This window comes from Pholcus phalangioides, unplaced genomic scaffold, assembly GCF_987345545.1.
Source record: "Pholcus phalangioides strain wild (caught in Gottingen) unplaced genomic scaffold, Ppha-v1.0 ptg000043l_1, whole genome shotgun sequence".
Lineage (NCBI taxonomy): Eukaryota > Metazoa > Arthropoda > Arachnida > Araneae > Pholcidae > Pholcus > Pholcus phalangioides.
The window spans coordinates 3500783-3522802 of NW_028301629.1; the positions used below are offsets into that span (position 1 = coordinate 3500783).

The 22020-nt window shown below is 37.4% G+C and overlaps 1 protein-coding gene across 1 annotated transcript in view; it reads right to left on the minus strand.

Moving 5' to 3' along the window:
* The window catches only part of LOC149063801 (tyrosine-protein kinase transmembrane receptor Ror-like), a 265166-nt gene that overhangs the window by 173909 nt on the left and 69237 nt on the right, over positions 1-22020 (minus strand). Inside the window, exon 2 of the mRNA XM_089255570.1 lies at positions 8290-8425. Coding sequence (XP_089111696.1) covers positions 8290-8425 — 136 coding nt within the window. The remainder of the gene's footprint in view (positions 1-8289; positions 8426-22020) is intronic.

Below are 22020 nucleotides of genomic sequence, written 5' to 3' on the forward strand. Positions count from 1 at the left end.
GGACTATTAATGTCCTCATTTCACCATGAGAGAACTTCCAATTCTCTGACAAAAATATTGAACGAATAGAGCCCGAGAAACGCTAGAAATTTCGAGCGAAACTTTAGTTTGTAGTTAAAGAAAAGAGAAGTTCGGACGGAATTTACTTCGAAAGGAATGGTCAGTTCGGACCATAAATCACAACTTCCGGGAGACCAATAGTAGAAGAGGCAACGACGACGAATGGACTGGAATGTCCAGTTTCTAGATTCCGTGTCTAAAAAAGACCCAGAAATCCATCTTTTTTCTGTATAATCGAAGGGCACAAAAAAAAAAGAAGCGTCCATGAAAAATATATAAACTCGTGAAAAATGACGGTGGGTATTTTTTGGCAATATATTTTTCATAAAAAGAGGAAAAAGAATGGCTCATACACACACACACGTGAGAAATGACGGATGCACCTGAAACCGTCATTTCCGGAATATAAACATTTATATACAGGGTCTCCGATAATTCCAAAAACAGTTAAAAATTCATCGAAATCGGTAAATTTGAATAAGGTTTGCGAAGATTTTCTCACGAATGGTTCCTCTTTTTGATAGAAGAAAAATTAGTTAAAGTGTTTGTCGACAGATGGCGCTGAATAAAACTCCGACAGATGCGTGACTGGAACTGGATCTTTCCTCAATCTTTCTGTGTCCGAAATGTTCGTAAGACATCAGCCGGTGATTTATAGCTGAGGTAAAACAACTTCACCAATAGTGCTTTATCCACCAATGTCAAAAAGTTTTACGGAAAATTAACCGCTAGGGAAGTTCACCGACAAAAGTTCAAAATGCTTCAATGAGCCAGTAAGTGAGCTAGGAATGCTGGTAAATGGTAGACTGATCACCCAGATGGCTAGAATGTCTAGTAAATGAGTGCGTGACCTGGTGCATAAGTGTGTGACAGAGTGAGCAACGTAGTGAGTTGACTCATTTGCTCACTCACTCGTTTACTTGCTAACTCGCTCATTTATTCACCCGTTCATCACTCACTCGATCGTTTATTCACTCGATCATTTATTCACTCGTTCATCACTCACTCGACTGTTTATTCGCTCGTTCATTTATTCACTCGTTTATCACTCACTCGATCGTTTATTCACTCGTTCATCACTCACTCGATCGTTTATTTACTCGTTCATTCGCTCACTAGATCATTTATTCGCTCGTTCATCACTCACTCGATCATTTATTCACTCGTTCATTCGATTATTCTCACTCGCTTATACATTCACTCGTTCACTTATGTTGAAGTGTTGGCCGGTGAGTTTTCTTAGGGGTGAATGTTCCGGACACGATGTCAAAATCACAACGAAAAACCTTATGTAATCGTCAACAGGAAAGTTTGTTAATTTGTTTACAGGAAAACTGTTAATTGTACATCCTGCATTTTATGGGACTCTTAATTTGCATATTTCCAAAATCTTTCTTCCTGCAGCGTCCTCTCTCGCAAAAAATGTGAACTAAGTTTTTTTTTACCATACAAAAAAAAAAGAGAAATCTTTCGTGAGAATAACTTTTCCGCAAACTGAATTGAAATGTACCAATTGCTACAATTTTCATAACTTTTTTTTCTTACTATTTACACGAATTCATCGGACATTCTGCATTTTTACTTATAGCAGGAAAAAAATGAGAATTTCATGAATATAAATTTCGTAGAAATTCAGATGATACAACTCCATTCATGAATGATAATTTGTAATTTCCAATGGCTTCTAAACATGGACAGGATTCACCATTTTCTGGTAATTACCGTGTCTTCTTTTTGGTGTTCGTCGGTGGAAACAGGACTGGTAAAGAGAAATTTATGACAAAAATCGTATTTATTCAAATGAGGGAAGATTTTCGTTATCGATTTCTCTACGGTAACGCCAAACGAATCCTTTTTTTTTTTTTGAAGGGAAAAGACCTCTAAAAAAAGTATAATAAAGAATCGATTTCTGTGTTATTTTTTGATTATGTGATCTGGAATTACCATATACAGTGAGTGGTATCTCTGAACTTCGATGGTCGAATTGCGTGGAAATGCGCATGCCCATGAAATTTTTTAGATTTTCGCGACATATGTTATGTTCGCTTGTGTTGTTAGCGACAATTTTTGATTCCGCGTTTTATAGAATTTGAACATTTTACAAATTCACAATTTTATTCTAATTTCTTTTAATTATTTTTTTCTAATATGGGTTTGAAGGGAACTGAAATTGCAGCGTAGGGATTTTTGAAATAGAGTAGGAATTTCCGGAAGACAAAGTAGGGATTTCTTGAATAAAAAGTAGGGATTTTGATAGACAAAGTAGGGATTTCTTGAGTAAAAAGTAGGGATTTTGAAAGACAAAATAGGGATTTCTTGAGTGAAAAGTAGGGATTTTAAAAGACGTAAGGAATTTTTGAAATACAAAGCAGGGATTTTTTGAAGAACAAAGATGGAATTTCTGAATTATAGAGTAGGGATTTTTAAAATACAAGTAGGGAATTCGGAAATACTAAGTAGATATTTTTGAAATACAACGTAGGAATACAGAGTAGAGACTTTTGAAATACAACGTAGGAATACAGAGTAGGGACTTTTGAAATACAATGTCGGAATACAGAGTAGGGACTTTTGAAATACAATGTCGGAATACAGAGTAGGGACTTTCGAAATAACAAAGTGGGGATTTTTAGAAAACAAAGAACGAATTTTTGAAATACAAAGTAGCGATTTTTTAAAGTTATAGCGGTGATTTTTCCCCCATATGTAGAAAATCGTAACACCTTCAATTTGTGCGAATTCTCCAAACATCGACAAACAGTAGTCTAATGATCACTACACTCAAATCATAATCACGCTCACAAAATATATCGCCAACTATCCCATAAACATGAGACAGACTGACAGATAAACGAACCTATGGTCATCTGATACATAACTGATCTCGTCGATTCGACAGTCGAGAGGCAAAATTGGTTCCTGGCTGTTTGGCGAGTTTTGCCTTTTCCTCGCGAAAATTAAACTTTCCTTCGAAATTAGGAGAAATACCAGCAATTCGGGCGCCTATAAAAAGACAGCGGACTCGTCCGTCTATCTTTGAGTAAAGAGCTGGTTTGCAAATCCAAGTTAAGTCTCAGAAATCGTTGAAAGAAAAGCATAGTAGGATAGGCACAAAAGAATTAATCTTAAACCGGCTAATTGGCTCATTGTCTGACATCACACTTCTGGTCAAAGACTGCTGATGGGTCAGCCTGGTATTTCGAAGAGCTCCGGTGACAGTTTACTTTGCGCATGTGTAGTTGGATGATTGGACGATATCTCATCCACCTATTATATCGTGGTCCTCATCAATCACGGACTTGATTGGCTTGGTCTCTCATCTTTGCTGCTGTACCGAGGGAGTGCAGAGACTGGATCAGAGAAACTGGAGAGAGAAATACAAAGAAAGAGAATATGAAAGAAAAGAGCCTCCACGTTTTCTATCCTCCACAATTGCTGAATACCGTCCGGCATTAAATTGCCGGGCACAGTCTGAGTTCAGTTCAATAATATTTCTAGAACCCCGATCTCAGGGGGGACCGAAGAACATTATAAAGCCATTGACTGTTAAAAGGAATACTCTCTGGCCTCGTGGATGGAGTGGGGGACTAGTCGGTGGTGGAATCTTATCCTGGAAGCCACATCATGGAAGAAAGGACTGGTGGGAGGAATGATCAGTTATGGACAGTGGTAGGTAGGTTCGTACGTCACTTATAATCTGTGATTCTCGTGAGAGAGAGTGAGGGGAGGGAGAGAGAGAGATCTCCCTCCACCGACACGTTCCCATGAGATTCGTTCCCGAGTCCCAACGACAGCAGCAGCATCACCATGCCCACGGTTAGTTGGCAACCGATCGATACGGCTTGCAGAGAGAACAAACTTGGACACTTCCTATGCTAATGGTGGTAGTGGTGCGAATGACTCTCGGCCAAAACTGTATTTTTCCTTTGCGCCGATTCAACAAGTGTTTGTGGCTCTGTTGCAAGGCTACAAATGACTATAACATCGGGGTGGGGGGAATTGAAAATGTATTAATGGATTTATACCGTTGAATCATTTATAGCAGCGTTTGTCTCAAAAAAATTTCACCCTTGCACCCTTGACAAGACATTGTTAATAAAAAATGTCACACCGGAAAATATTATTTGAAAATCTGCTGAAGAATAATCAAGAATAAAAATATAGTAAACAGCATTATACAGGGTGCATAGCAAACAGGGGGTATGAAATTTTACTGGCGAACCGTTGATCTTAGAGGCATATTTCCTGAGATATGCCACTCACGTTTTAAGGGATTGTATAGTTATAAAAATAGTACAAATACAAATACAACGCCACAACAGGCAAAATGCCCAACGAGTTGGCCGAGAGACTAAAAACATTAACTTTTTATTCAGTCCCCGCGTGTGCCCTAAAACTCGATTAGAAAGGGGTTGCCCTGTCTCCTCTGATGCCAGCAAAAAAAAAAATATTTTTAAAAAAGTTTCTAAGTACAATATTCGAATTCGAAAAACGGAGGAAAGTTGAGAGAAAAACAGCTCTAAATGCGGAAAAGCAGTTTTACCCGCATTTAACACCGTTTCCCCCCCCCCCCAAATTTCCTCCGTTTTCCGAATTCGAATATCTTAGTGAATATTGCACTTAGAAACCTGGATTTTTTTGGCATCAGGAGGAGACAGGGCAACAACTTTTTGAGCTTTTGGGCACGCGGGGACTGTATAAAAAGTTTTTATTTATTTTAATAACTATACAGCCCCTTGGAACATGAATGACATATCTGAGTACTACACGCTATTTGAATATTTTTTCTAATTGAAAGTATGCCTCTAGGATCAACAGTTAGCCAGTAAAATGTCATTTTAAGAGTGGGCACCACTTTTCCAAATAGTCAATTGTTTAAAAATTATTCAGAAATTGATTTCTCGGATATTGAAAAATACGATGGAATCTGAAAAAAATAGAACCGAAATTTATGCGTGTAAAATTAGAAAGTAGTTTTCAAAGTCAAAGATACATGAGGCTGAAAAACAAAACTAAATTATTCAGGCGGGCACAAAATCGCAACTTAAACTGCCTCGAAATGAAATAAAATTTATCCAGTGACTAAAAGTAAAAATAAAAACTATATTAACCGACATTTTTGACTGCATCAAATTTCCCTGCAATTGAGTTCAACTGTGATAACTTTTTTTTTAAATTACTTCAAATGCAAATTTTTCCAAAAGAAGAAATAACCATATTCTTGAGATTTAGAATTCTGTGGAGCGGATCCGTTTTTGGGATCCGGAATTCCGTGAAGGGTCCATTTTTGAGATCTAGAATTTTGTAAATTGGGTCCGCTTTTGATATCCAGAATTTTATGAAGGGTCCGTTTTTGAGACCTAGAATTCCGTGAAGCGGGTCCATTTTAGAGATCTATATTCTTGTGAAGGGTCCGTTTATGAGATGTAGAATTCTGTGAAGGGTCAAAACGAAACCAAATTTCATCGGGACAAACCACTGGTGTTTTTAGTCCATCTTGGATCTCGAGGTTTATTTTAGACATAGGAATGCTTGCTATTTAACTGCATGTCTCAATTATTTTATTTTATTTTTTTAACAAGTTAACTAATGAGGTTTTCAGCCCCCCCCCCTCTCCCCGTTTAAAGAGCAAATATAAAAAATGTTCACTCATGGGCTATGATCTATTTTTTTCTTTGGCAATCATTATGACTCCTGACATTGGGCCTACTGTTGGATACCCCCTTTCTTCAAAGTGACTCACCACACAGTTTGAACTTCTTATAAAATGGCCTGGCACGTCTTCAAATCATTCAAAGAATGAATTCTGGTCACGTCCTTTATGATAACGGCACAGAGAGTAAAGACATCTCTTACATCGAGACCGATACCGGACGACTCATTGCGCACGAAACTAATCACATTCTCAGATTAAATAACACAACATGGCGCGTTACAGAATTCAAAACAGGCGTTGCGCTCGAACCAAATGATCGAAACTCATAACTCGTAATACATACACATATACATATCCATGCACATACACACACGCGCGAACATAACGAGCAACTACTCAGAGTCATCAAGTTAATAGAGGAATGCTAATGGGATTTAGAGAAAATCAAGTGGCTTAAATATGCCTTTTTCGATTCCGTTCCTCTGCAACCGACCCATTAAGGAATTTATGAAAATAAATCCTACGCGCTCGAGCTCCCGATGAGGCTTCTGCTGATGATGATGATGATGGCGATTATGATGCTGATGATGACGAGGACGATACCCGTTGCCAAATGGGGCAAGAAAATATAGATATACGATACCTACAATCGATTTTGCGTCATCACACCTCTCGTATAACCCGATACGGCCTTCGGGGCCTCCATCGAACGATTGGAACGAAGATCCCAATGAAACATCGCGACCGATCGATCACAAAAGCTTCATCAACAGCATGCGGAAGAGAGTTTTCCGATTAGTCGATGGCCGACCGATTCATCATATTAAAAGTAGTGGTAGTAGTAGTAGTAATGGTCTTTTTCCGAGGAAAGGGTAACGGGAGAGGAGCAGCAAATGATCCGGCACCAGCCGCTTACGTCTTCGTAATTGATGGTGTTGTCAATATTTCACGACGCCCTTTAAGATGGGTTCGTTTCTCATTCCGATAGTGAAATACGCTATGAACTTATTCACCGATAGGTTCTCTCTCGTACGTAAGGTTTTTAGGTCTTCAAGCATTTTGGACTTACAAAGTAAGAATATTTTTAGATTAAACCCTTTACTTATAGGTCTTACTAGCTCCCATAAATCGCCAAATCTAGTGCAGTGTTTGTCAACCACCGGGCCGCGGCCCAGTACCGGGTCCTGACGTCATTTATACCGGGCCGCGAGTTTCGTTCTTTTCCATTCATTTCCCGTAAGTCGCATGTTTGATCGGGCCTTCTACTTACAAAAGTAGACGAAATCGGGCCGCGGGATTTCAAAGATTGAGTGAGAATCACTGATCTATAAAATCTGTATATCATTGTTTACACATGGGGAAATGAAGAAAACAAAGTGTGAGGAGAGAGAAGTACAGAGAGCCCAGGTTTCTCTCCGTTCTTTCTCCCTCTCCCGGCTGAGTATAAACAAAGTTTACATTCCTAGATGTGTACCAGGAACTTAGCATCTCATGATTGGTCACAATGGACCGAATGCGAATAAACTGAATCCGAGCCGATCTCCCCGTTAAAAGACTCGCCTCAGAGAGGTCTAAATTTATTCAATCATTACACTTCACCCAGAGTTTAAAAAATTGATTGCAGCACTATAAAAGTGGGCTACACAGAAACAAACTTCAAGTTAGGTTCACAACACATACACGCACATTTGCACAAACTTCGACCACTTGCTAAAATACCTTCCTTGAGGCAGAGCGGTGGGCCATGATCTGGTTAGGAAGAGGTCGTGACACCTTTAATTATTAATGGATAACAATATTTACTTATTCATAGTAGTATTTTTTCATTTTACTATCATTCATTGCTTGAAAAATTGATGGCAGGTGGCATAACAAGCATTAAACAGAAACAAGCCACGTTAGATTCACAATACGTACAGCGCACATCCCGGCATGCACCAATTCGTTGGAAATTCCATACAGGAATGTATACGAGGTGCATGTACGGTCAAGTCGTAGTAGCATTTTTATTGGAGAATTCTAACCGTTCGAGACGTTTTTCCGCGTTAATATATATGTAGAATGGATAATAATACGTTGCTTTTTGCATAGCATTTTTATTGTATGGTCCCGACCACGGCGTGAAGGGCAACTGCTCGGGGTGGCAGTTTTAGGCGAGAACAAAGAACACCAGTACAAAATCATGGAATTTGAAAGCTGTGGGGGCGGCAAAATTCCTAGTTACGGTCCTGGTCCCGTCGACGGCGTCCTAAACGGGATGCATTATATTCACAGAAGTTTCAGGAAACGTCACCTTCATTTTAAAAAAATATTCAAGTGCCTATATAATTCAAATTTTCTTCCATCATATTCATATTTCTGCTGAATAATTCAAATACGTCGATTACGATGAAACCCGGACATTACAGTACACTTTCAACATTCCCGTGTCGACCCATAAAATTTATTTTAACATGTTAAAAAGACACATGGGGGAAAAAAAATAATACCCAGAATATTCGGAACGACCACATAAATGGAATCAAGTTGTAATCAGTTTTTCAAAGCAGATTGATGAGAAAAATCCAACTCACGTGGTCGGTAATCCTTCGATATAATCCGTATGTTCATCGATTATGTCGAATTCTTCGTAATCACCGACTTCAACACTCGACGTATCCTTTGGTAAGAAGAATACTGGACCCTGAGGACCAGAAACTGACAACCAACCTGTGTGGTAAATAGAAAACAGTTGGCAATTAATATGCAAAATATATGCTAATTATTATAAAGAAAAGACTGAATAAGCACTAAAATAATGATCGTTAACTAATACTTGGGAGATTACAAACACTGATCTTCATTGGCGATACATGTTAAACCAAGGGTGCACCTTTTCCGTCCGCGGGCCAGATACTAGTATGCGGTATTTCTGCCGCTCGTGGGGCCAGACACTTTCATACATAGGGGTGACCATTAAACGGGACCATTCTACGGGACTTTTACCCGTGATTCTGGCCGTTCAAAGCATTTTGAAAAAAATAATATGTCCCGCTTTTCAACGTATTTTCAACGGGGCTTGCTTGAATTTTTATTCTTTACTACTACTAAGTATTCACGAAAATGAAAATCGGGAATGAAGATTTTCATGGCATAGATCAGTGGTTAGCAAATTTTTGTCACCCGCGGCTCCCTTGCCTCCATTCATGGTTCATCTCCAGAATAGTTCATCTAGAATGGTTCATCTCCAGCGGCTCCCCAGAATAGTTGAGAAAATATTTTACCATATAAAAGGTACCACTTGAAAGCATAGACAGATATGCAAATCAATATCTCCATCTCGCCGAGACGCACTTTTTGAAAAACACTGCCATAAATTATATTATGATAATTATGACTCGGTAATAATTAATTATAATCATTCATATATTCATGTCACATATTTACATTTTTTTCGTGAAGTGGATTCTAACTCATTGCGACGTGCATCAGACCTCTATTCCCCGTTATTGGTGGCTTTTCTAGAGAATATTTGATACTTTATAAGTTTTTAACAAATGTCTTTGGCTGTGATTAGCAGCTATACTTCACCTTGACAATTCTTTTGGCTATAATTAGCACTTTTACTTGCCTTCGATAATGTTGTTGGTGGTAATTTGCGATGATTCGTATGGTAAAGTACAGATCATACTGTTAATTAATTTTTTTTGATGCACAAGAAATACTTAAAAGCAAATTTAATTTGTTAAGAAAATACCTTTACATGTTATTATAATCAATTTCTGTTAACTTCAATGCTATTCTGAAGGCTAAGAACACAAATTTGTTTCTTTAAGAAATTCATTGCGACCCACCCTCTAAACCACAAATGCCAAACTTGTGGCCCTCGGGATATCTGATGTGGTCCCGCCACCTGAAACCTAATTTTAGTGAAAATGAACTAAGCGGCACATTTACAAGATCGCTTAAGTGATTCGTGGAACAATTCCGGAGTATTTAAGTGGCCGGTGACAAATTTTCAGATCACTAAAGTAGGCATGTGGCACGTTAAGAGAGAAAGCTTAAGAGACCCGCGACACATCTACAGATCGCTTGAATGATCCACGGCACAGTTCCAGAACACTTAAGTTGTCTGTAGTGCATTTAGAGATCTCTTATGTGGAATGTGGCGCAGTTTTGGAGCACTTAAGTGGCCCGCAGTGCAGTTCTGCATCACTCAAGTTACCCGTGGGACATTTATAGATTATTTAAGTGATCAACGGCATAGTTATAGATCATTTGAGTGACGCGCGACACAGTTTCTCAGCACTTTAGGCGACCCGCTACACATTTCTAGAGCACTTGAGCGGCCCTGACTTATTTTCAGTTCACTTGAAGGATCAGCGGGGCATTTAGAGATCGCTAAAGTGGTTCTATAGAGGACTTATCAATGGGAAGAGTGTTAGTTCAGGAGCCCACAAACTAGGGAAAGGTTTTTCCCCGTTTTTGCTACACCCAGTAAGATGCCATTAAGAATATCTCATATTTTTATAAAGGGTGGTTGATGACGTAAGCATTATTCAAACCTTCCCCCCCCCCTTGTCATCAAAGTCAGCACCCCCCCCCCCCCCGATGCTGACGTAAATCCGGGTTTTCCTAGGAGCAGGTTTTCACGCTGTACCCCGGCGCTGAAATTCTACTTCTAGGAAAACCCGGCTTAATACCTGAATGACCCCCCCCCCCTCAAAATTTTGGAGAGGAGTGAAATTACTCTTCAGAATTACATTTTTGGATAACACTGTACGGACGTGATTCAAGTTGAGTCTGATCATATTCAAGAGGTGTCGGAAGACACCGTGCTTACTGAAAACGCTTCAGATACATGGATCCATAGACAATGTTCGCAAAATATTTCACTTCTAAAGAAACAGTACCTTAAAAAAAAAAACATTGATACAAATTTCTTTGGGGGGGGGGGGGGAAATCACAAAATTTTAAATATTATCCAGGGAAATATTCTAAATAAACTCCAATTGCCATTTTTTACTATAAAATACACTTCAAACGCTTGTTTGTTTTCTATGTCTGCCATGACAGTCTCAACGACGGCGAACTGGACAATATTATTTCCACGTTTTCGAGAACGCTTTCCGTACGCCCAAACAACAACGATTTCACCCATTCCCACCAATTAAATAATGAAGGTTATTAATTACCCTCGTGGGATGATATATATACATACTGGTATACAGTGGCATATATTAATGAAGTTCACTGGTAAAAAAAGGGGAGAGAGAGAGTATAGGGCTTCTCTCTCTCTCTCTCTCTCAAGTAAATATTGTCTCAGGGAAATGATGTAATATTTCAAACGTCACCTCGCGAACAGAGAAGCGGTTAATGAAAAACTCTTCATCATGATTAATTAATTCTCTCTCTCCGCGTCCAATATATTTTCTTTTCCTCTTCTGTTCTCCCTCGGATATTTTTCCGATTGAATGCGAACAGAATATTAGGTTCTCTTAGAAATATAAGTCTTAGAAGTTTTATAGAATCTCCTACTCTTTAGACATGCTCAAACCATGCCCCGCGGGCCAAATGGAGGGGCATCGGATGGCATATATTGAAGGCATATCGGAGGCATCTTATGTGACCGCGGCCCCAAACTTAGTTTTGTGGAAATGAACTAAGTGGCACTTGTATCCCGATCACTTAAGGCAGGGGTCTATAACCTTTCAGACACACTGAAGGCTAAATTAAACTTCCCACGAAGCCCACGGGCCACCAAGTCATTCCACGGTATTCTCGGTTATTAAATAGGGTCTCCCAAAATTTTTATTGAAAGCATTTTTATTTGCTCTAAATTTATTTCGTTAAATTTGAATTCTTATTTACTTTTAAATAACTTCCTTTAATTAGTTCATTACTTAATTCATTTTAACTGATTATTTCTTAATAAATCTGAAATATTTTCTGAATAATTCTGAAAAAAATTTTCATTAATTTTAAATTTTCATCAACGCTGAAATTATTTCTTTAAAAACATTTTTTTCACGAATTATTTACTCTTAATAATTCTGAAACTGCTCTCAACAATTCTGAAATTGCTCTCAACAATTCTGAAACTGCTCTCAACAATTCTGAAAAATTACTCTCAAAAACTCTGTGAAATTCACTATACCAGCGATTCTCAACCGGTAATCCGCGAAGCCCTTGGGGCTCGGTGTACACTCTCTAGGGAATCCGCGGTCGCTCGAAAAAAATAAACAAAAAAAATGGTAAAATTGAAAAAAAATATATATAAATATTTTTAAATGATAAAAATAAATCAGTAACTTAATCAGTAACAGTAATATATAAAAAATGGACATACGGGGCTCCGCCATAGAAATTATATACCAGAAAGCGAGTCAAAAAAAGGTTGAGAACCGCTGCCCTTAAAAATTCTGTGGAACTGCTCTCAACAATTCCGAAAATTACTCTTAACAATTCTGAAATCACCCGCAACAATACTGAAACTATTTTTTCATTAATTACAGATGTTCATCAATTATGAAATCATTTTTTTCAATAATTCTAAAATGATTTCTTTCATTAAAGTCTTTTTAGCATTCCTGCAATTTCTGCAATTATGTATGCCTTTTGGATGACGAATTTGATCTCTCGAAACAAATAGCCCAAATTAAATCACAGGGCTCAGATACTGATTTCGCTCAGGGTAAGATTTGTTACGACGGCTCTTTTAATGTAATCAAATTCATAATAGCATTGCTATTGAATCTGGAAAGTTCCTCACAGTTCTAAATTCAGCAATACAGAGAATAACTTGGAGTTTGGACCACGAAAATAATTCACACTGAGCGGAAAAAACGGTCTAAATGGAAACGTTATAAGCGGGATCGACTGTATACATTATTTTTTTACCTTCTTTCGATGTCTTTTGCCATTTCCTAAAAATGGTCGGCAGGACACGGTACCCGAGAACCATGCGTTGAAAAGCTCTGCCGTACTCTTTTGGAGACCCAATCTCCAGTATTTTGTGTTGTGCTGCCGGAGAATGACATACTCGATTGCCACGTTTTGATCACGTGGCATCGGTTTCATACAGTGCATGAAACCCGATGTTTTCTGTTCATTGATTTGCGAACGGTAACCTCAAGAATAAGAAAATAATCAATACATTATTCTAATAAGTTTTACCATCAAAACTACAAACAGTTTGCAACTGAGTATCGCCATCTGTTGACCATCGCACAACAAGAAATACTACTTGTCCATAATTTACCGAATAGTTCATAGAAGAATAAATTTAATTATACATGCAAGTGTGTGAAATAAAATCACATAGTTTTAAAGTATCAAAAAATTTTGTTAATTGACAAAAACGTTCTTAGTGTTGATGATTTACCTCTGCTTTTCTTTTATAATTGTAGATTTCTTATACCCAATTTTGTTAGTTCTCTTCCACAGCCTCATTAGGCTGGGACATGAGAATTATTAAAATCTGTTCTATGCTGTAATTTAACGTGAATAAAGAGCCCTTTTTTGTGGAAAAATTGCGTCCCAGAAATAGAGGGGGGATTTCTTATGCATGAAGTATTATAGACACATTAACAAATCACTCAATTCCTTGCGATGAGAGTGACTCTGATGATGAAAGGCCCGCGACACATTTACAGACCACTCAAGTGGACCGCACATCTGTAGATCAAGTGACCCGCGGTGCAGTTTCACGTCACTTGAGGGGCCCGCGGCACACTTACAGTTCACTTAAGTGACCTGCGGCACGTAAACCAATGAAGTGGCCGGGCTGTCCTAAACGTTGAACATCCTTGCTTCATGGAGAGTATTGCCTCGTGATTCGACGGCTTTCAACACCATCCACGGCGGATCAGTATCAAGTATCAGTAGCCTGTAGGTAACAAAAAAGCCATCTGGAACATACAGTGACTATTTCGATTGGTGAACTGTTTTTTGATTGTACTGAAGTTATATGACCTCTAACACGGTGGATCTCAGCTCACCATTATGATGAGATCTGGTACTACGATTTTCAAATGGAAGTATTTAATTACGTACTCGTATGTAGGCTGTTACATCCAGCTAAGTGTGAGGCCCCAGAACATAACTTTTCCAGGAGACCCGTAATGTTGAGACAGCCATGCATAACCCTACCCCTCCCCGCAAGAAGGAATCTTACTAAACTCTGGACCAGGGTAGACACGAACCTAGAGTGAGGTATCGGGAGAGTCGATTTATTATGTAGGTTTGTTGGTGCTTCCCGTATTTTACACAGACCAATAATTTTTACCATATAATTTGGCTTTTGGAAGAGATGATCCACCAGCTTCTGGTTCCATGCCTAGCCCAGGGTTCCAGAGATCGACCACATTTATAAAAGTTTTGTTCATTATATAAATTTAATTTCGATAAAATTCGATAATCAGAAAGGGTCCTCTCTTCAATGGTGCAATTACAAATCACTTAAATGACTCGCGGAACGTTTTCAAACCAATGAAGTGGCCGGACTATCTTAAAGGTTGAGCATCCTGGGGATGGGATCATGAGAAGAAAATATGGTTCACAAAGGGGGCTATGGGATCAAAAAGATTGAGAAACACCGATCTAACACAAATGGAAAATGAAAAAAAGTAGGATATCCTAGAAACTTTTCGTCCAAAACATGAATTTGAACACGAAACATGAACACGTCGAACCGTGTCCAGAAATTCACCGCCCAACAATTCGCCAAATGGAAAATTCGTTGTTGAGAAAACTCACTGGTGACAGTTTTACATGAGGGAGTGAGTGAGCGAATGAGCTCTATAACATAAGTTTTCTATATTATTAATTCAACTCCCTAGATTGCTCACTCTGTTACACACTGTCACTCGTTCACTTACTAACTAGGTTTCCCCGGAGGCACCCGAGTCCCCAGAGACAATGTGCTTATATCACTGAGTGTGACAGAGCCTGGGTGTCTCTCGGTTCCTATCACTATCACTCACTAACTAGGTCACTCACCCGCTTACTCACTAACTAGGTTACTCACTGTTACTCACTAACTAGGTTACTCACTGTTACTCACTAACTAGGTTACTCACTGTTACTCACTAACTAGGTTACTCACTGTTACTCACTAACTAGGTTACTCACTGTTACTCACTAACTAGGTTACTCACTGTTACTCACTAACTAGGTTACTCACTGTTACTCCCTAACACAACACTCCCTATTATTTTCAAGTACTTATAAGCACTTGAAATGGTTATTATTTTTGTCAAGGACCTTTAAAGACTAGACACACCCCGCTTCCCATCTCAGAGAGATAAGACAATTTGATATTTGTCAAGGACTGCAATGATTTTTCAAGGACTTTTAAACACTTGGAAATTACCATTTTTTTCTTCAAGGAGTGTAAGAACCTTGGCGAACCCAGTCGAACAAATTCAAAATTCATCCATTTAAAAATCATGGCGGGAGATCAACTAGGCCAGCGGTTCTCAACCTTTTTTTGACTCGCGGAGCCCTTTTCAGTACAAAAAAATCTATTCTATGGCGGAGCCCCGTAGGCCCATTTTTTAATTATTTATTAAAAATTTACTGATTTATTTTTACTATTTAAAAATATTTATAACTATTTTTTAAATTTTACTGGGTTTTTTTTTAAATTTCCTCGAGCGGCCGCGGAGCCCCTGGACAGTGCACAAGGAGCCCCAAAGGCTCCGCGGAGCACCGGTTGAGAACCACTGAACTAGGCTATTGGTTCCCAAACTATGCGCCACCCGCTGCTCGCGAGCACCATAGTGTTCTCTGAAGCATCCAGAGTGCTCGATGCTCGCGTTCGATTTCGTGCTCACGAACACTTGATCAACGTTTCAAGTAAACCACCTTGTACAAATTGTACTGAAGGATTGAAACCATCCCGATTTCACGCCTCATCGGCATGTCAAACTTGCCGTAAGGGGTGCTCTTCTTTTGAGAAGGCCACATGCAGTGCTTGCGACTAGAAAAAGGTTGAGGACCTAGATTCTAGGTTCCATGACCATTGTCACGACATACATTCGGGACTCAGGCCCAAACAAATCCATAACGTTTTTGAGAAAATTTTCTACAGTTTGTACCAAATTCAAAATAGATCCTCCCCAAAATCATTCAATTTTTTTTCTACGAAAAAATACAAAAAAAAAACGCATTTTGATATTCCCTCAAAAGGGAGGAAAAATTGACAAGCAAGCAAACCGGGGGGAAAAGAATTCCAACTATTGGGAAACGTTGAAACAGCAGACTTAGGATGCATTTGAAAATGATACGTCGAAAAAGAATAAGACAGATACAGGCAACCAATGCAATAAAATGCGAAAAAAATGCAAGGATGGGGGGAAAAACAAAGGGAATATTTCTCTAAGAAATATCAATAGAAAACGTCTCGAGAAGACAGTGAAAAATGAGATCTATCCACTCTCTTCTTTTTTAGTGGATATCGAGTAAAAGCGTGACTAAAAAATGGGAGAGATTCGGATAATTATGTTGCGTTTTACCTTTGATTTTTTTTATTCGTTTACTGAAGAAAAGCATTTTTATAAAGATTTTTGAATTTTAATTTTATTAATGACATTTGAAAAGAAATCACTTTTGTTTCAACTGAATATTTTGTGATTATTTTATGCATTTTAAATCGGGTTTATATGCATAATAACCGTTTATTAGTCATAATCACTTACCATTTGTGTAGGTTTGGAAAAGTTTATCACTTTTACCGGCAATTATGAATGATGCCCAAGCGTTGTTGGTAAATTTGATAAATGATACAAAAAAAAACTGCCACTTTTATCCGCGATTATACATAATATCCAAGCGTCGTTGGTAAATATGATAAATCGTACTAAATTGCATTTGCTGGTTATTTATTACGCATAATCGCCATTTCGTATTAGTAAATATGATAAATCTGTCTGATTGCCTGATGAGATTTATTACTTAAATGACCGTACTTGTGAGCCAGAGTCTGAACAGGGTATAATGAATTTTGATTTAACGAATTTTTCGAACATTCCCGAATTACTAATTCCTGTTTGACGAATTCTGAAATTGGACCTCGATGTAACGAAATCCTATATTTATCGAATTTTTGATTGTTAACAAACTCTAACTTAACAAATTTTACAATCGTACCCTGACATAATTATCTCTTATTCAAGAAAATTTACGATCGGACCCCCGATATAATGAACTCCAAATCTCAAAAGAAAATATTTTGAATTATGAAATTTTTACAAAATTTTTTATGCGTATGTCACCAGACCTGAATATAACAAACTTATTCAACGAATTCTACGTTCAATACCTGATAAATATACTCGTATTTGACGAATTATAAAATTGGGCCTCGATATAACGAACTTTCTTATTCAACAAGTTTTACAGAAAACTAAAAAAATTAAATGGAATTCGTTATATCAGGGTCCGACAATATTTATCAAACATACTTGACTCATTTGGGAATTTTCTTGATATTTATCAAATTCACCAATCACACTTGCAGCATAATCACCGGTGAAAGCGATAAATTTGAAATGTTTATCAAATTGACCAGATATGCTTGGGTACTATGTATCATCACCGGTAAAAGTGATGATTGTTTAAGAATTTACCAAATTTACCAACGGCGCTTTTGTATTATACATAACCACCAGTAAGTGATAAATTTGTCAAAATTACCAAAACAATTGAGGCCATTATACATAATTACCTATTTATCACATTTACCGAAACACATACAGTCAAACTTGGTAAAAAGGACATCGAAGATTCGTTGAAATTCGTCGTTATAACCGAGAAGGACGTTTTAACGTGGGAAATATACTCAGATGCAATCAAATACAAATAAAAATCGGTAAAACACTATGATTATCAGGGATGATCGTATTTTATCAGAGAAAAATACGGGAAACATTGGGGGTAATAAACACGGGGACATCGCCGCCTTTTCCTGCTAAAAATGTTGCCAATTGCCGGGGAAATTGTCGGCCGGCGATGTTGTCTATAAATTACCCTTGGCTGGAAATAAACTTTTACAGCAAGTCCGCGAGGAATTAAAAAATATTTTATGGGGAAATTTTTTCTTGAAATACATTTTATAAATTATGCAAATTACTTTTATCCATGAATTTATTATTCGAATTAAAGCAAGCTTCGTGGAAAAAAACGGGACAATTTTATAGAACTTTTTTAGGAATTTCTCGAGACACCGTCACAAAAAAAGACGAAAGATATGTCGTTATATTGTTGCGTTTTCATCTATATTATAAGAAAGGCCTATTTTCCATCAGTAGAGGTCACAAATTATGGATGTTATAACCGAGTTTGGCTGTATTTAAAGGTACTTTCATCTACTTTTGAAAAGTTCATTTTAGCTAAGAATAACTGGTTAAATAGAGAGAGAGAGGAACGGTTATAGACTCCGCAAAATACAGTCAAACTCGGTTGTAACGATATCGAAGATTCCAAGAAATTCTGTCGTTATAACCGAGGTTAACGTTTTCAAGACCCTTTTTTTTTTGACAAAAAAAAATAATCAGAGGCAATCAAGTACTTCGCATGCAGTTTTTATTTCTTTTTAGTTAGGGTGACGATATTCGATCACGAAAAATTGGGATTAATTAATAAGGAACAGCACCAATTCTCGCCAAACGTGACGCCAAATGACGAAAAAAATTACCAAATATTGTTCACAAATAACTCTTGGCGAGAAATGCTACGAGAAAATGATTGGCTAGCAAGTCAGCTAAAATGTTTTTCAAAGGGGAAAAATGAACTTTCAACAACGCATAAATACGAGATGAATATTTATAGTCATTATAACACAATTTTTTTTAAATTATGCAAATTATCTTCATTCATCAGATTCTAGTGAAGATTGGGAACTGACACAAGCTTCGTTTGGAAAAAACGAGGCATTTTTTATAAAGAATAGTTGGAAAGGTCAAAATACTGAAATGTTTCGCGTAGTGAACATGTCAATGAGCAAGTCAAAACATCAAACCATACAATGAATCGTTTTTTGAACATTAGGTGTAAATAGAACAGATGAACATTCCCTGCATGTGATCAGTTCTAATCTTGAGAATTTCTTGGGAAAACGTCATTGAAAAAAATGACGAAAAATCTGTCGTTATATCTGAGGTGGTTGCCGTTCTTCGATGTCATAACAGAGGGTCATAAACATTATTCTCTATAGGAATCATTCCTGGCTGCCAATTATTGATGTTATAGCCGAAGTATTGTTACAACCGAGATTGTTCTAAACGAGTTTCACTGTAGTAACGGCCTATCGTTCATTTCAGAGACAACTATGGAAATTAAGGGCAGTAGGAACCAAATACACGTCATTGCCCTAAATAAAATACGCAGTTATTAGTACCTATCAAAATAAGTAAGTTTTAATAGCTTGAACCTCTCACCGGCATTGACGAGATATCTTATGAACCATTTAAGCGGCAATGACGAGATATCTCGCTTCCATAAAAGCCTCTTATTTTAGCATTGACAAGCCCAAATGTTTTGTGAAGTTAATTTCTAAATAGGAAAACTTTTTCGTTATACCCCTTAGTTTTTGCACCTGCTGAAAAAATTGGAAGAAATCCTACTTTATTAAAAGAAGATACGGCATTTTGAGAAGGGGTTTAGTGCTTTCTAATTGCCGCTTAAAGGGTTGAAAGCCTTTAATTTCGGCAGACATACAAAGATATTTTCTAACCAAGGAATAAAAAAAATGGTGATTATTGACACGTAGAATCTACTTTTTATTTTAAATTTTCAGTAAACGAAGTGATACAAATAAATCCATAGCCACACAAGCATGATTTCCTGAACAATGACAGATAAAAAAAATTGCATTCATTCTGCATTCATTGCTGGAATTGCATTCATTCATTGCGGGAATTGCATTCATTCATTGCTGAAATTGCATTCATTCATTGCTGGAATTGCATTCATTCATTGCTGGAATTACATTCATTCTGCATTCATTGCTGGAATTACATTCATTCTGCATTCATTGCTGGAATTACATTCATTCTGCATTCATTGCTGGAATTACATTCATTCTGCATTCATTGCTGGAATTACATTCATTCATTGCTGGAATTACGTTCATTCATTGCTGGAATTACGTTCATTCATTGCTGGAATTACGTTCATTCATTGCTGGAATTACGTTCATTCATTGCTGGAATCACATTCATTCATTGCTGGAATTACATTCATTCTGCATTCATTGCTGGAATTACATTCATTCTGCATTCATTGCTGGAATTACATTCATTCTGCATTCATTGCTGGAATTACATTCATTCATTGCTGGAATCACATTCATTCATTGCTGGAATTACATTCATTCTGCATTCATTGCTGGAATTACATTCATTCTGCATTCATTGCTGGAATTACATTCATTCTGCATTCATTGCTGGAATTACATTCATTCTGCATTCATTGCTGGAATTACATTCATTCTGCATTCATTGCTGGAATTACATTCATTCTGCATTCATTGCTGGAATTACATTCATTCATTGCTGGAATTACGTTCATTCATTGCTGGAATTACGTTCATTCATTGCTGGAATTACGTTCATTCATTGCTGGAATTACGTTCATTCATTGCTGGAATTACATTCATTCATTGCTGGAATCACATTCATTCATTGCTGGAATCACATTCATTCATTGCTGGAATTACATTCATTCTGCATTCATTGCTGGAATTACATTCATTCTGCATTCATTGCTGGAATTACATTCATTCTGCATTCATTGCTGGAATTACATTCATTCTGCATTCATTGCTGGAATTACATTCATTCATTGCTGGAATCACATTCATTCATTGCTGGAATTACATTCATTCATTGCTGGAATTACATTCATTCTGCATTCATTGCTGGAATTACATTCATTCTGCATTCATTGCTGGAATTACATTCATTCTGCATTCATTGCTGGAATTACGTTCATTCATTGCTGGAATTACGTTCATTCATTGCTGGAATTACGTTCATTCATTGCTGGAATTGCATTCATTCATTGCTGGAATTGCATTCATTCATTGCTGGAATTGCATTCGTTCTGCATTCATTGATGGAATTGCATTCACTCTGCATTCATTGCTGGAATTGCATTCATTCTGCATTCATTGTTGGAATAGAATCACGCAAGCTAGTCGATTTGAAATATATACGGGTTTTGTTTGAGAGTTTATCTTGGCGAATGGAATCTGGCTACAATGCCAAAAGTGAATGAACAAAATATTGAAAATATCGAGAATCTAAAATAGAAAAAAAAATGGCATGAAACCAAAATGATCCATTCTGATTTAAGGCAATTACGTTATGAATAATGGAAATCCTAGAAAAGAAGGTCTCAACACGAGGGTTCGGTACCATTAAAGTGTTTCTTTCATAATTTAATCTAATTTCAAATATCAAGTTGCATTATCCCGTTAAAATATTTCGTATCTTTTTTCAGTCAAAAATAAAATATGATTTTTATAATAAGAAATGTGTGTAAAAGTGATGACAATTCTCTTGATTGAATGCCGCCATTTACATGTAATACGTTTAACGTTGAATCCTCCTTTTCCTCCAAACCAGACCGGTGGGCCATGATATATAAACAGGTGGTCGAAGAAAACCTAAGCCATACTAGAAAATGTGCGTTTATATGTTGTAGTGAAACATGTAGGCCTATTTCTTTATTGATATTAGTGTTTTTTCCTATACAAGCATTTATCAACAGTCGTCAAAATTCTCAGAATTATTTTGTTTTTGCTTTTTTTAGCGGTTCTGTTTTAGTGTTGGGAAAAATTATTGTTGTGGCCGCGGTTTTATTGGTCGGAATAGTGACGCCATCTATTGTAAAAATTGCGATAAGTGACGTCATCAAGGGTGCACGCGCAGGCATCCTCCTTTTTTTGGATCTCGTAACCCTACACTGAATACCGTTGAAGGCCTGTTGCTGCTTTCTGTGGAGGTGTGAATTCAAATCTCATTTTGACGTAGATGTATTTATCTCTATAAGTTCTTATTCGGCTATAAACTTAGTTGTTGTTGATCATTAATTGCAGTAGATTGCAGCTCTCTAGAACAAAATTTCTAAAACAATATTGCCAATAACTTACTAGAAAGAGTCGGAAGACGGTACTCTAACCCAGCGTTTCTCTTCTTTCCAGCGTAGCCGTTGCGGCCCTGGGATATTCTAAGTTCTAGTTCTGGTATAATCTAGTTTCTGGTTCTCTGGGATATTCGAAGTTCTAGTTCTGGGATATTCGGACTTTTGCATGGAGCAAT